This window comes from Amblyraja radiata, chromosome 6, assembly GCF_010909765.2.
Source record: "Amblyraja radiata isolate CabotCenter1 chromosome 6, sAmbRad1.1.pri, whole genome shotgun sequence".
Lineage (NCBI taxonomy): Eukaryota > Metazoa > Chordata > Chondrichthyes > Rajiformes > Rajidae > Amblyraja > Amblyraja radiata.
The window spans coordinates 86,959,648-86,971,985 of NC_045961.1; the positions used below are offsets into that span (position 1 = coordinate 86,959,648).

General features: G+C 43.5%; 1 protein-coding gene across 4 annotated transcripts in view; it reads left to right on the forward strand.

The window, feature by feature from the left end:
- The window catches only part of gramd1c (GRAM domain containing 1C), a 61,284-nt gene that overhangs the window by 26,013 nt on the left and 22,933 nt on the right, over window positions 1–12,338 (forward strand). For all 4 annotated transcript variants that reach the window (XM_033023124.1, XM_033023125.1, XM_033023126.1 and 1 more), the window contains 3 exons: window positions 574–748; window positions 9,922–10,065; window positions 12,016–12,134. In XM_033023124.1, coding sequence (XP_032879015.1) covers window positions 574–748; window positions 9,922–10,065; window positions 12,016–12,134 — 438 coding nt within the window. The remainder of the gene's footprint in view (window positions 1–573; window positions 749–9,921; window positions 10,066–12,015; window positions 12,135–12,338) is intronic.

The following is a 12,338-nucleotide window of genomic DNA, read 5'->3' on the forward strand; positions in this document are numbered from 1 at the left end:
TACCGATTTTTAAAACAGCAACCTATTTTCAGTCGCGGCCGGTTTTGAATTTTTTGAAATAATCGCCGGAACATAGAAGAAGCGGAAACCACTTTTGACCATTATGGAGACTGACAAAAGCCTCCGGGAACCGCACAGAAACCTTGGGTGGGGCGCAAAGTCTCCAGAGGTTTCCGTTCAGGTTTCCTAACTGGGACAGGGGCATTAGTCCAATATTTGAAGTTGCTTTAACACGCAACATGCAACATTTGTATTTCTGTTTCTTCCAATCATTGTTGCCTGCTCCTTTTTAGGATATGCTTTATTCTCACCCACGGTGAGACCCGTGACTGCAGTCTGCACCCCCCCCCCCCCACCCCGCCCCCCACCCCCCCCCCCCCTCTCCGACGGCACTTGTTGTGATCTGTGGGTGTGAGTGAGGTGAGGAGAGAACGTGGGCAGCGAATACTCTCGCACGAATGTGTCCAGACCACAAATGACCAAGCACTCCTTTAGAAAATGGGCCGAATCATAGTTTGGGTGCTATCTGTGTCAAGTAACATATTTTTTTTTAAGTATCTAATTCCTGTTCAGTCCCCCAGAGAAGAGGTCAAAGGTGAGAGTTGGGAGAGGAGCCGTTCAGAGAGGAAGACTAGCAGAGGCAGCAGAATAGTGCTGCCCACCCCATCACCGGTGTCCTCCTTCGACCTCAACGGCAATGAAGAGCTTCCCACAGACAGGACCGATACATCTGATGCAGCAGAAGAAGGTATGTCTTTGTATGGGATAATGATTTAAAAACAATTGAAGAAAAATACATTGTAGAGTCTTAAATGTTGAGTTTTATTCGTCAAAGTTATTAAATCTGGAACTTTGACAATCTTTTATTTAATTCAGTCTTTGCCTGTATACTTATTATTTGTGTGTGAACGGTGACAAGGTGTTGGCAACTACCTGACTGAAGAGGGAAGTATTTCCACTGCTATGCTGTCCCATTAACCACTTCCTGTGACACAGGATACCATTCAGCCCATCAGATGCATGCTGATCTCAGCACAGCCATCCCATCAGTTCCATTTCGTTTTTTTTAATGCAGCGATTAGCTATGATCTCAGCTGCAACTCACTGCCCTAAATCATATAACAATTACAGCACGGAAACAGGCCATCTCGGCCCTTCTAGTCTGTGCTGAACACGTATTCTCCCCTAGTCCCATCTACCTGCACTCAGACCATAACCCTCCATTCCTTTCCCGTCCATATAACTATCCAATTTATTTTTAAATGATAAAATTGAACCTGCCTCCACCACCTCCACTGGAAGCTCATTCCACACAGCTACCACTCTCTGAGTAAAGAAGTTCCCCCTCATGTTACCCCTAAACTTCTGTCCCTTAATTCTCAAGTCATGTCCTCTTGTTTGAATCGTCCCTACTCTCAGTGGGAAAAGCTTATCCACGTCAACTCTGTCTATCCCTCTCATCATTTTAAAGCCCTCTATCAAGTCCCCCCTTAACCTTCTGCGCTCCAAAGAATAAAGACCTAACTTGTTCAACCTTTCCCTGTAACTAAGTTGCTGAAACCCAGGCAACATTCTAGTAAATCACCTCTGTACTCTCTCTATTTTGTTGACATCCTTCCTATAATTAGGCGACCAAAATTGTACACCATACTCCAGAATTGGCCTCACCAATGCCTTGTACAATTTTAACATTACATCCCAACTTCTATACTCAATGCTCTGATTTATAAAGGCCAGCACACCAAAAGCTTTCTTTACCACCCTATCTACATGAGATTCCACCTTCAGGGAACTGTGCACAGTTATTCCCAGATCCCTCTGTTCAACTGCATTCCTCAATTCCCTACCATTTACCATGAACATCCTATTTTGATTTGTCCTGCCAAGATGTAACACCCACACTTATCAGCATTAAACTCCATCTGCCATCTTTCAGCCCACTCTTCCAACTGGCATAAATCTCTCTGTAGACTTTGAAAATCGACTTTATTATCCACAACACCACTTATCTTAGTATCATCTGCATACTTACTAATCCAATTTACCACACCATCATCCAGATCATTGATGTACATGACAAACAACAGTGGACCCAACACAGATCCCTGTGGCACCCCACTAGTCACTGGCCTCCAACCTGACAAACAGCCATCTACGATTACTCTCTGGCATCTCCCATTCAGCCACTGTTGAATCCATCTTGCTACTCCACCATTAATACCCAACAATTGAACCATCTTAACCAACCTTCCATGAGGAACCTTGTCAAAGGCCTTACTGAAGTCCATATATACAACAGCCACTGCTTTACGCTCATCAATTTCCCGAGTAACCTCTTCAAAAAATTCAAGAAGATTAGTCATACATGACCTTCCAGGCACAAATCCATGTTGGCTGTTCCTAATCAGACCCTGTTTATCCAGATGCTTATATATATTATCTTTAAGTATCCTTTCCATTAATTTGCCCACCACTGACGTCAAACTAACAGGTCTATAATTGCTAGGTTTACTCTTTGAACCCTTTTTAAACAATGGAACAACATGCGCAGAACGCCAATCCTCCGGCACTATTCCCGTTTCTAATGACATTTGAAATATTTCTGTCATAGCCCCTGCTATTTCTACACTAGCTTCCCTCAATGTCCTAGGGAATATCCTGTCCGGACCTGGAGACTTATCCACTTTTATATTTTTCAAAAGTGTCAGTACTTCCTCTTCTTTGAATCTCATAGTTTCCATAGCTACTCTACTTGTTTCCCTTACCTCACATAATTCAATATCCTTCTCCTTGGTGAATACCGAAGAAAATAAATTGTTCAATATCTCCCCCATCTCTTTTGGCTCTGCAGATTGCTGTCCACTCTGACTCTCAAATGGACCAATTTTATCCCTCGTTATCCTTTTGCTATTAATATAGCTGTAGAAACCCTTTGGATTTACTTTCACCTTACTTGCCAAAGCAACCTCATATCTTCTTTTAGCTTTTCTAATTTCTTTCTTAAGATTCTTTTTACACTCTTTATACTCCTCAAGCACCTCATTTACTCCATGCTGCCTATAATTATTGTAGATCTCTCTCTTTTTCCGAACCGTGTCCAATTTCCCTTGAAAACCATGGCTCTTTCCAATTTTTACTATTTCCTTTCAACCGAACAGGGACATAAAGATTCTGTACTCTTAAAATGTCACCTTTAAATGTCCTCCATTTCTCTTCCACATCTTTCTCATAAAACAAAATGTCCCAATTCACTCCTTTTAAATCCTTTCGCATCTCCTCAAAGTTAGCCTTTCTCCAATCAAAAATCTCAACCTTAGGTCCAGTTCTGACCCTTTCCATAATTATATTGAAACTAATGGTATTGTGATCACTGGACCCGAACTGTTCCCCAACGCATACCTCTGCCACCTGACCTGTCTCATTTCCTAACAGGAGGTCCAGCACCGCCCCTTCTCTAGTAGGTACCTCTATGTATTGCTGCAAAAAACTATCCTGCACACATTTTACAAACTCCAAACCATCCAGCCCATTTACAGAATGTGTTTCCCAGTCTATGTGTGGAAAATTGAAATCTCCCACAATCACTACCTTGTGCTTACAACTAATATCTGCGATCTCCTTACATATTTGCTCTTCCAATTCTCGCTCCCCATTTGGCGGTCTATAATACACCCCTATAAGTGTTGCTACCCCTTTCCCTTTTCTCAGTTCCACCCAAATAGCCTCCCTAAACAGTGGTGGAAGTAGAGATAATCAGGTTTTTCAAAAGAGAATTAGATCAGCACTATGGAGAATGATATTTGCAGAGTGACGAAGAAAGGACAGGGAAATGGTGTGGGGTTACCCGACTTGAAGCAAGCAAGCAGCCAATGGGCAGAATGGCCTGTTTCTGTGCTGTAACACTGTGCTGTGTCAGATACCACCCATGGATGTTGGCCACATTACCTAATCCAGAAGCAAAAGATTGCAATGAATGAATGAATACATGAATACTTTATTATGAATAGAGTCATAGAGTGATACAGTGTGGAAACAGGCCCTTCGGCCCATCTCGCCCACACCGGCCAACAATGCCCCAGCTACACTAGTCCCACTTTGCCTGTGCTTGGTCCAGAACCCTCCAAACCTGTCCTATCCATGTACCTGTCCAACTGTTTTTTAAATGATGGGATAGTCCCAGCCTCAACTACCTCCTCTGGCAGCTTGTTCCATTCACCCACCACCCTGTGTGAAAAGGTCACCCCTCGGATTCCTATTAAATCTTTTCCCCTTCAGCTTGAACCTATGTCCTCTGGTCCTCGATTCCCCTACTCTGGGTTAAAGACTCTACACGATCTATTCCTCTCATGATTTTGTATACCTCTATAAGATCTCCTCTCACCTTCCTATGCCCCATGGAATAGAAACCTAGCTTACTCAGCCTCTCCCTATAGCTCACACCCTCTAGTCCTGGTAACATCCTCGTAAATCTTTTCTGAACCCTTTCTTCTGCAGTTGTATAGGGCTCTGGTAAGACCACATCTGCAGTATTGTGTACAGTTTTGGTCTCCTAATTTGAGGAAGGACATCCTTGTGATTGAGGCAGTGCAGCGTAGGTTCACGAGATTGATCCCTGGGATGGCGGGACTGTCATATGAGGAAAGATTGAAAAGACTAGGCTTGTATTCACTGGAGTTTAGAAGGATGAGGGGGTATCTTATAGAACCATATAAAATTATAAAAGGACTGGACAAGCTAGATGCAGAAAAAATGTTCCCAATGTTGGGCGAGTCCAGAACCAGGGGCCACAGTCTTAGAATAAAGGGAAGGTCATTTAAGACTGAGGTGAGAAAAAACATTTTCACCCAGAGAGTTGTGAATTTGTGGAATTCCCTGCCACAGAGGGCAGTGGAGGCCAAATCATTGGATGGATTTAAGAGAGAGTTAGATAGAGCTCTAGGGGCTAGTGGAATCAAGGGATATGGGGAGAAGGCAGGCACGGGTTATTGATTGGGGACGATCAGCCATGATCACAATGAATGGCGGTGCTGGCTCAAAGGGCTGAATGGCCTCCTCCTGCACCTATTTTCTATGTTTCTATGTTTCAAGCTTGACAATATCTTTCCTATAACATGGTGCCCAGAGCTGAACACAATATTCTAAATGCGGTCTCACCAATGTCTTGGGGTGGGAGATTGCAACCTTCACGTGGTCCACCCTGTTTCAACTAATGCAATCAACCCGACGAGCACAAACAAGATCAAATAGAACAAGTTGACCTACAACTTTAGGCTGCGCACGCCACATGCAAGAAGAAGACCAACGTCTTATACATAATAACGGAAGCTGGAATAATAACAGAAGCTGGAAACCAGAAATGCAAAGGGACAGGGTTGGAAATGCTCAGTAGGTTGAGCAGCATCTATGGAGAGAGGGGCAGAGTTAACGTTTCAGGTCAATGATTCTCATTCAGAAGGATTCTAAACCATTAACTTTCTTTCTCTCCACATATGCTGCCAAGAACTTCCAGCATTTTCTATTTACAGTTTTGGTGTTATTTATGGGCTGCTGGTAATAATCTGAAGATGGCACCTATTCTGTGACAGATTTTGGTTAACACTTGGACACTTCCACCAGAATCTCAGTCTCTTTATTCCAGAATTGATAACCCAGAAGGGCAGGTTTGAGCAAGCAATGAACGGCGCCATCTCCTGGGCACTGGAAGCAACAAGTCTGCCATCATGCACTGTATTACGAAAATTAACATCACAAAGATGTTTGTTTAAGAAGGAACTGCAGATGCTGGAAAACCAAAGGTAGACAAAAATGCTGGAGAAACTCAACTCAGCGGGTGAGGCAGCATCTATGGAGCGAAGGAAATTGGCAACTTTTCGGGGTCTGAAGAAGGATCTCGACCTGAAAAGTTGCCCATTTCCTTCGCTCCATAGATGCTGCCTCACCCGCTGAGTTTCTCCAGCATTTTTGTCTACCTTCACAAAGATGTTTCATATTTTTAGTTTAGTTTAGAGATACAGTGCGGAAACAGACCCTTTGGCCCACAGGGTCCGCGTCGACCAGCGACCTACACACTAGGGACAATTTTACCAAAGCCAATTAACCTACAAACCTGCTCGTCTTTGGAATGTGGGAGGAAGCGCAGCTCCCAGAGAAAACCCACGCAGGTCACGGGGAGAATGTACAAACTTCATACAGACAGCACCCACAGCGGCCGAAGGTGCACGTCCCTCGGGACAGCCCCCACTCTCCGACGGCCACCCTCCGCGGGCTGTGGGTCGGGTGGAGCGGAGGTGTGGGACAATGTTCATCCATGCTGAGTCGGACCGTTCCTGTTAATGCTATCCAAATGTGCCTCTTTTATGATTGACTCCAGCATCTTCCCCACCACCGATGTCAGGCTAACTGGTCTATAATTCCCTTTTTTCTCTCTCCCGCCTATCTTAAAAAGTGGGATAACATTAGCTACCCTCCAATCCACAGGAACTGATCCTGAATCTATAGAACTCTGGAAAATGAACACCATTTCGCGTCCACGATTTATGGAGCCATCTCCTTGAGTACCCTGGGATGCAGACCATCAGGCCATGGGGATTTATCAGCCTTCAGTCCCATCAGTCTACCCAACACTATTTCCTGCCTAATGTGAATTTCCTTCAGTTCCTCCGCTATCCCAGATCCTCTGGCCACTAGTACATCAGGAAGATTATTTGTGTCCTCCTTAGTGAAGATGGATCAAAAGTACTGTTCAACTCATCTGCCATTTCCTTGTTCCCCATAATAAATTCACCTTTATCAGTCTTCAAGGGTCCAAATTTGGTCTTAACTAATTTTTTCCTCTTCACATATTTAAATAAGCTTTTACTATCCTCCTTTATATTCTTGGCTAGCTTCCCTTCGTACCTCATCTTTCCTCCCCGTATTGCCTTTTTAGTTATCTTCTGTTGCTCTTTAAACTTTACCCAATCTTCTTGCTTCTTTACTATGTTGTAGTTCTTCTCTTTTATTTTTATACTGGCCCTGACTTCCCTTATCAGCCACGGTTGCCCTTTACTCCCTTTGGAATCTTTCCTCCTCTTTGGAATGAACTGATCCTGCACCTTCTGTATTATTCCCAGAAATACCTGCCATTGTTGTTCCACTGTCATCCCTGCCAGGGTATCTTTCCAGTCAACTTTGGCCAGCTCCTCCCTCGTGGCTCCTTAGTCCCCTTTGTTCAACTGTAATACTGACACCTCCGATTTACCCTTCTCCCTCTCAAATTGTAGATTAAAACTTACCGTATTATGGTCACTACCTCCTAATGGCTCCTTAACCTCAAGTTCCTTTATCAAATTTGGTTCATTACACAACACTAAATCCAGAATTGCCTTCTCCCTGGTTGGCTCCAGTACAAGCTGCTCTAAGAATCCATCACAGAGGCACTCCACAAACTCCCTTTCTTGATTTTCACAGCCTACCTGCATGTTGAAATCTCCCATAACAACCGTAGCATTACCTCCACGACATGCCAATTTTAACTCTTGATTCAACTTGAACCCTATATCCAGGCTACTGTTTGGGGGCCTGTAGATAACTCCCATTAGGGTCTTTTTACCCTTACAATTCCTTAGTTCTATCCATACTGACTCCACATCTCCTGTTTCAATGTCACGCCTTGCAAGGTACTGAATTTCATTCCTCACCAACAGAGCTACCCTACCCCCTCTGCCCACCTGTTTGTCTTTTCGATAGGAGGTATACCCTTGGATATTCAGTTCCCAGCCCTGGCCCTCTTGCAGCCATGTCTCTGTAATTCCCACAACATCATACTTGCTAATTTCTAACTGAGCCTCAAGCTCGACCACTTTATTTCTTATACTTCACGCATTCATATACAACACTTTGACCGGTAGTCACCTCCCCTCTCACACTGCTCACAATTGGCCCTGACCTTACTCTCTTATCCTTTCTCGAGCTTTCCTTCCCATTAATTCGAGAATCTTTTATAACTTTTCCTGTACTCACTTCCCCATTAACTACATTTTTATACTCCCAATTTGTCAATCCCTCCCCCCCCACTATTTATGTTTAAACCCACACGTGTAGCCCTAGCAAACCTGCCTGCCAGACGTCGGACCCCTCCAGTTAAGGTGTAACCCATCCCATTTGTACAGGTCACCCCTACCCCAGAAGAGATCCCAGTGGTCCCTGCACCAGCCCTTCAGCCACAAATTAAGACCCCTTATCTCCCTGTTCCTGTCCTCACTAGCACGAGGTACTGGAAGCAATCCAGAGATAACCACCCTAGAAGTCCTGCCTTTCAGTCTTCTTCCTAACTCTCTAAACTCGTGTTGCAGAACCTCCTTCCTCATCTTCTCGACGTCGTTTGTGCCGACGTGTATGACTACTGCCGGCTCTTCACCTTCCCTCTCGAGGATGTTCTGAATTTGGCTCGTGATATCTTGAACCCTGGCACCAGGGAGGCCACTGACCATCCTCGAGTCTCACCTGCCTCCACAGGATCTCCAGTCCGCACCTCAGACAATGGAGTCACCCACCACTATAGCTCTGCCCGACGTCGGTACCGTCGGTCGAGTCTCATCTCTAGTATTGGAGCCACCGACGTGTCCGCCGCTCGGACTGGAAGCGCGCTCCCCCGACAGCTCCCAAGAGGGCGTACCTGTTTTTATTAGGCACAGCCGACTGGGTCTCCTGCACTCCACAGTTACTCCCCTTTCTCTGAGTCACCCACCTTCGTTCTTCCCGTCTCCTGGCGTGACCACCTCACTGTAGGTCCTGTCCAGGAAACACTCGTTATCCCGGTTGATCCTGAGGTCATCCAGCTGCTTCTCCAGTGCCCCAACACAGTCCTTCAGGAGCTGAAACTGGACACACTTACCACAGCTGTAGCAGCCAGAGGCACCATCAGAGTCCCTGACCTCCCACATCCTGCAAGCATCACACTGACTCATCTTGCCCATCATCTGTTCACCGCATCCCGTCCTCTCCAGCTGTTGGTATAGTCTCCTCTACTCAGCCTCCTCATCGAAGACTCTCGAGCCAAAGACTCGCACTTTTCTCTCAAGATTCTCGAGCAAAAGACTCACACTTCCCTCTCAAGGCACTTCCCTCACAAGGCCGCTCCCCCACTGCCTCTCCCCTAGAGCAAGCTTGCTTATCAAATCAAATTCCTCAGTTTAAAACCGTGTTTTCCCTCTGACTCCCATGGGTTTCAGCCAATAATCTCTTCTCCCTGCTTCTGAGTGATTGAATTCTCAGAATTACAAATGAAAATGAGTACATAAGAAATTTGCCTCATATTCCCAGTGCAAATCACTCGTATGCAAAAGCACTAGATCTCCAAGGCTGTGAGGCTTTTGTGCTTTTCCAATGGTGAACAATGAGGTCAATCAGTAGTCTTAAAGCATTATGATGCTCTTCAATGTTTGGGCATAAAGTTACATTAATGTACATTTTTGGCTCACCTTTCCCAATTAAAGTCCCCGTTTTTACCCACCTGCATATAGATTTGAGCAGAAGCTTCATCATAAAATAAAGAAAACTATTGAAATTCTTGACAATCTCAAAGCAGTAGGAGAAATAAGATGCGCATACTACCTGCATACAAAATGCATATGCATTCAAACAAAATTCCCACTGGCAACCCTATATCAGCCAATGAGTTGGATACTGAGTAGTGCAAATACTTGTACGAACAGCAAACAGTCGTTAACAGTGTTAATTTAATCAAAATCATTTAAAATGATAGAAATTTTCCCCAATGAAAGCAGTGGATTTTCACCAGAAATACAGCAAAACACACACATTTGATGCAGCTAAAATATAATGCCATGCACGATGATTTAAGTATTATACATCAGTGATTTTTGTTAAAGAAAGGATTCTTGAGGAACTCTGAAATGACTTTCATTTGATTCTGTGCAGCTGAAGAGAGAACCTCGTGCAGTGATCTCCAGGGTAAACTTTACATTAATAGAGTATTCAACATGAATGCAGACAAGATGTTTGAGCTTCTCTTCACCGACTCTCACTTTCTACGGAAATTTGCAAATGCAAGAAAAATTACAGGTAACTGCAATTTTATGTAAAGTTGGGACAGGTAACTGTTCCAACAAATGTGAGGTGATGCATTTGGGGGAGCCAAGTAGGCGTAGAACAAATGCAGCGAATGTTAACAAACTGAGAGGTCGTGGGGTTCAAGTCCATAGCTCCCTGAAAGTTGCAACATTGGTAGACATGGTAGTGAATAAGGTGTATGGCATGCTTGCTCTGTTGGTTTATAATATATAACGTTAAGACATTAAGTTGCGACTTTAAAGAATACTAGACCAAGTGCAGAATTGGGTCTGCTCCCCCAACGCACCTGTTCCCTACCCATAGCCCCCACGGGAGGCATGGTCCTCCAACTCAAGCCGTTCCCGAACGTAAGTGAAGCTGATCACTGCTAGCTGAGCCATGCCTGGAGGGGGAAAATGGGACTCAGAATATGTAAAAATCTTGTGAAAGTTGGCATTTATAAAGCTTTAATCACGAATAACTTGTCAAATATAGGATGATATCTTCAGTGAAGCTGATCACTGCTAGCCGAGCCATTGTGACGTCATCAGTTGAAGCTGGTCGTGTTAAATTCAAAGTCTTTTGATTTTTTTAAACTTTAATCAGTAATAAGTCGAGAAATAAAGCATAAAATGTTCAGTGAAGGTGCTCTCTGCCTAGAGGGGAAAAATGTGAATCAGAATATGTAAAAACATAATCGTTATCGCGTAGTGTTTTTGCGAAGATGTAAAGACAACCACTTATACACACATACATATACACACACATATACACACATACAAGATCAGACTTTTAATAAGTATATGATATGATAGACTTGTAATATTATGTGCTGTTCTGCTTGCCACACTTTAGGAATAATTTGATTGTGCTGGAGAGAATGCAGAAGACAATTACCAGGATGTTACTTGGATTGAAGAAGGATCTCGACCCAAAATGTCACCCATTGCTTTTTTCCAGTATGCTGCCTGTCCCACTGAATTATTCCAGCATTTTGTGTCCATTTATGGGTTGGAAGAAGTTAGTTATGGGGAGAGAATGTACTCGTTCTCCCTAAAGCGAAGGAGGCTGAGGGGTGATATAACTACATAAAATTAATACTGGCATAGATATAGTAGTGAGGCTGAAAATGTTCTCCCATGCTAGGGATATCAAAAACAAGAGGGCTTAGGGTTAAGGTGAGGGGAAAGGAGGTTAAAGGGGATTTAGTGTTATGTTTTTTCATTCATTCGGAGAATGGTTGACATGTGGAATGCGATGCCAGAGAAAGTGGGGGAATCATAAAATCACTATATTTATGAAATATTCAGACAATCACAAATAGGCAAGATACTGAGGAATGTGACCCAAATGAGGCAAATGGATTGGCATGGATAACAAGTCAACATGGACATGGTGGGCTGAAGGGTCTGTCTCTGTGCTGAATATGCTGACTCTATGACTAGTTATATTTGGGAATCTCATTGTTAAGCATTGAATATAGATATAATTTCTCTTTGTTTCTTTCAGGTTTGTTCATTCTCATTGTTAGTGTAGCTAGATCATGTGTATGTATACTGGGCATAGAATGAGCATAGATGTGCACAGTGAAGACTTGGCAAGCAGTGGGATCTGATTAAGGAGATTATACATGATGCTCAACAAAAGCATTACTCAGTAAAGAGGACGGATTCAAGAGGGCAGTGAACAAGGGTAAAAAGAATCAGAGAATGTAGAACACTACAGCGCAGTATAGACACAGAATGCTGGCGTAACTCAGCGGGACAGGCAGCATCTCTGGAGAGAAGGAATGGGTGAATTTTCAGGTCGAGACCCTTCTGTGACTGAACAAATTGAACAATTAAATTTTTACTTGCAGCAGCACAACAGATGTGTAAATGTACTCCATTTGTAAATTATTAAGAATGGAATAGTAGCTGAGTGGCTACTAATATGAAAGAAAAACTAATCTTGTTCCCTTAGATCTTGTTGTTGGTCGATGGGAGAAAGACATGAGTGGTTACCAGACAAGGACACTAAAATATGTGATAACTATCTCAAACCCTCTAATCGGCAAGTTTTCAACAGCAACTGAGAACCAGGTACTGACAAAGGCAATGTTTTTTTATTGCATGTGAGAACATACAGTGCCCTCCATAATGTTTTGGACAAAGACCCATCATTTATTTATTTGCCACCGTACTCCACAATTTGAAATTTGTAATAGAAAAAAAATCACATGTGGTTAAAGTGCACATTGTCAGATTTTAATAAAGGCAATTTTTATATATTTTGGCTTCACCATG